General features: G+C 29.5%; 1 protein-coding gene across 1 annotated transcript; it reads left to right on the top strand.

Moving 5' to 3' along the window:
- Positions 1–686: 686 nt before the first annotated feature.
- On the top strand, positions 687–1,817 carry LOC131612932 (protein DEFECTIVE IN MERISTEM SILENCING 3-like). Its single transcript, XM_058884673.1, has 3 exons — positions 687–865; positions 1,052–1,372; positions 1,685–1,817. Exons 1-3 carry the CDS (start codon positions 702–704, stop codon positions 1,782–1,784), a joined length of 585 nt encoding a protein of 194 aa, XP_058740656.1. The 5' UTR covers positions 687–701; the 3' UTR covers positions 1,785–1,817.
- The last annotated feature ends 1,248 nt before the right edge of the window (positions 1,818–3,065 follow it).

The following is a 3,065-nucleotide window of genomic DNA, read 5'->3' as shown; positions in this document are numbered from 1 at the left end:
TGATTTAGAATTGATTTAGAATGGAGTAATAACTTTTAAACAAATACCATTTTTATAAAATTTCGTTAAAATGAACATTTATATATTAATTTAAAACATTAAAACGGATAAGAGACGTTAATTTTCCAAAAAAGATTTGTAGTATAAGAAAAGAAAATTTATTCAGTTTGAAAGCAAAGACAAGTTTAATACATCGATACCGACACTTCACTTCACAACTCTTCCTGCTTCACTTCGTAACAATGTCTCAATCCAATACTGATTCCGATAGCAACATTCAGGTTTGTAGTTACCTCTGTTCTGTCTTCTTCTTCACTTCACAACTATTTTCATTTATTATTATTGCATGTTATTACTTTGTTCATGATTTCAATTTCCAATGGAACTAAGTCATTGTAACACATCTATACTTCTGTAAAGGATGCTCTTGGTGTTGTGGCCACCCTTGCAAAGGTTGAGAATGATGATCTTAGCAGGTAAATATCATTCTTTTTCTTTCACCAGAAAATATCTGTTGTGGTCAATACGAGTGCATCGGTTCCTTAGCAGCGCTACACACTTTGCATGACAGTTTCAAGTAGCATCCAAATGCAGCTAGCAAAAGTAATGTATAAATAAGATACTTTTTATAATTACTTAGTTTTTTGAAAAAATACAATTTTGTGTAAAATAGGATTCTTTCTGAGTATGTGGGTTTGGAGATGATGCTTGCAACTGTCTGTAATACTAATGAAGGAGTTAAAGCAATAGAGAAGTATGACCCAGAAGGGACAATAAACTATAATCGTGGTTTGCATGGATTTGAATCTTCAGCTAGAAAAATAATAAATGGCCGATATGCTGTCATATGTCTTGAAAATTTAAGGTAAGTTATATTTATACGCTCGTTCGTATTCATGTTTTTCACACAATTGATTCATGTAGAAAGAGATATTCACCGAGACCATATTTAGGACTAATTCATGCAACTCTGTGTACGATATTGTTGTATATCACAATCTTTATAAGACGTGGAAAACTCAGCTTTATAAGTATACTTGTTTTATTTCAGACCATTTGCTGGAGGTTTTGTTGACGAAGATCCACAAAAGAAGTTGGCTATTCCAATGCCAAAATTGCCAAATGGGGAATGCCCTCCTGGGTTTCTAGATTTTGCAGTGAACATGATGCATTTGGATTCAAATAGATTATCTTTTCTTACTGCAACTGGGCACGGTCTTAGAGAGACGTTGTTTTATAGCCTTTTTTCTCGTTTACAAATATATAACACCCGGAAAGAAATGTTGCTTGCTCTTCCATGCATTACTGATGGCGCATTGTCATTAGATGGTGGAATGATCAGGAAATGTGGTATCTTTGCTTGTGGTAGCAGGTCAGTTTCAAATTAATCTTATTTTTTATTATTATTTCTCACTCTCATACTATAATTAGAGATAGAGATAGTTTTTGAAGATCCTGTTTTGATTATGATTAGCTACAGTTCAACCATGACAAAACATCTAGAGATTTTATTTAGTTATGATTTAACCGTGAAAAATCTATTATGAGACCATATTTAGTCATAATTTAATGTAAAAAAATTGAGATCTTGTGTTGTAGCTCATTTTACACACCTTCAAAGACGGTATTCATTAGAAAATTAAATTATGTTTATTTGTAATCAATAAAACTTCTGTGATTGCAGAAATGATGTAGAAGTAAAGTTTCCTCTAATAGGAGGAGAGTCTGATGTAACTCCAAATTATACTGAAGTTGAAGATATGGTGAGGATGCTGAAATTGTAAACCTCTATCTGAACTTGATGTTGAATACAAAGAGAACATAAGTTACTAGACTTTTGAAATAACAACTTCACAAGTCAAGACTAAAATGTTGCTAGTAGAAATTTGGTTACAATGGTATTAACCAAGGTTGTTAAAATCTCGATTTAAAACCTAAACTCTATAGATTTCACGTTTTTAGGTCAGCATTTCGTGTTAAATCGCAGGTAAAAACCTTTTTATGTAAAATCGTATTCTTGAACGATTTTACGTGATTTAAATCTTTCTAAAATCGGTGAAATCGTGTAAAATCATGTAAAATCGTTGGATTTTACTCTTTGACCTGAGTTTACTTTTTTTTTTGTCAAAGTTAAAAATCACATGTTATATTTTGGCCCATAAATTTTCTCTATGGATTTTTAGTTTTATTCACATTCATATCTTGGTTATAATACTAAAAAAATTTAACATTTGGAGATGGATTTAATCAAGTCAAATATGAATGTTCTAATTAATGAAGATGATGTTGTAGAAGGATTGAACTTTTGATTAAGTTGAAGAAGAAGATGAAAATATTTTTTTTTAACTTGAAAATTTTATGAAACTATTGTTTTTTATAAACTTTTGAATGTTATATTTTATGATTTGGTGGACAATTTATGTAGTTTGATACATTTTGTGAATTTTACACTTTATTATGATGATATAATATATTTTTGTTTTATAATTAAGTTAAAGTTTTAAATAATTAATGCATTTAGAATATTATAGTATATATATGTCGTATATATAAATTTAATATAATTTTAATATGAGGTAAACTCTATAATTTTATGTTTCAATTTTACGTTTCGATTTTACCTAAGTAAAACAAGTTAAGGTAAAAACTCAATTTTAACAACCTTGGTATTAACTATTAAGATATGTATTAGTGGTTCATTTTGGATGTTTTTACATCAAATTAGGTGTGTTAGTAGTTTATTTTATAGGCATGGCTCATGAGAGACATGCCCATAAAATATTATAAAGATGTAAATTAGTATTGCGAAAGCATGTAGCTATAATTCATCTATTTAGCCCAAAAGAAACTTATATTTGTTTAGCTTATGCTTATTGAAATAAGAAAATGAGAGATATTGGGAGAAATCTTGTGTCCCGATAACACTGTAGAAGTTTTATTTTATAGAATCCACAGAACTCATAAAGAAAGATATTGTGATTTAGTGGATGCTAACTCAACTACTCAAGCTTATTCAATCAATCGGACATATGGAATAATGTGTCGCATGAATAATGGCAAAAAGA

Source organism: Vicia villosa, linkage group LG6 (assembly GCF_029867415.1).
Source record: "Vicia villosa cultivar HV-30 ecotype Madison, WI linkage group LG6, Vvil1.0, whole genome shotgun sequence".
Lineage (NCBI taxonomy): Eukaryota > Viridiplantae > Streptophyta > Magnoliopsida > Fabales > Fabaceae > Vicia > Vicia villosa.
This window is presented reverse-complemented; position numbering and strand designations above follow the sequence as displayed.

Coding starts and splice junctions, on each gene's coding strand:
- LOC131612932 (XM_058884673.1), top strand. CDS start 702: ATGATGCTTGCAACTGTCTGTAATACTAATGAAGGAGTTAAAGCAATA. Junction 866..1,051: donor ATATGTCTTGAAAATTTAAG/GTAAGTTATATT, acceptor GTTTTATTTCAG/ACCATTTGCTGGAGGTTTTG. Junction 1,373..1,684: donor ATCTTTGCTTGTGGTAGCAG/GTCAGTTTCAAA, acceptor CTGTGATTGCAG/AAATGATGTAGAAGTAAAGT.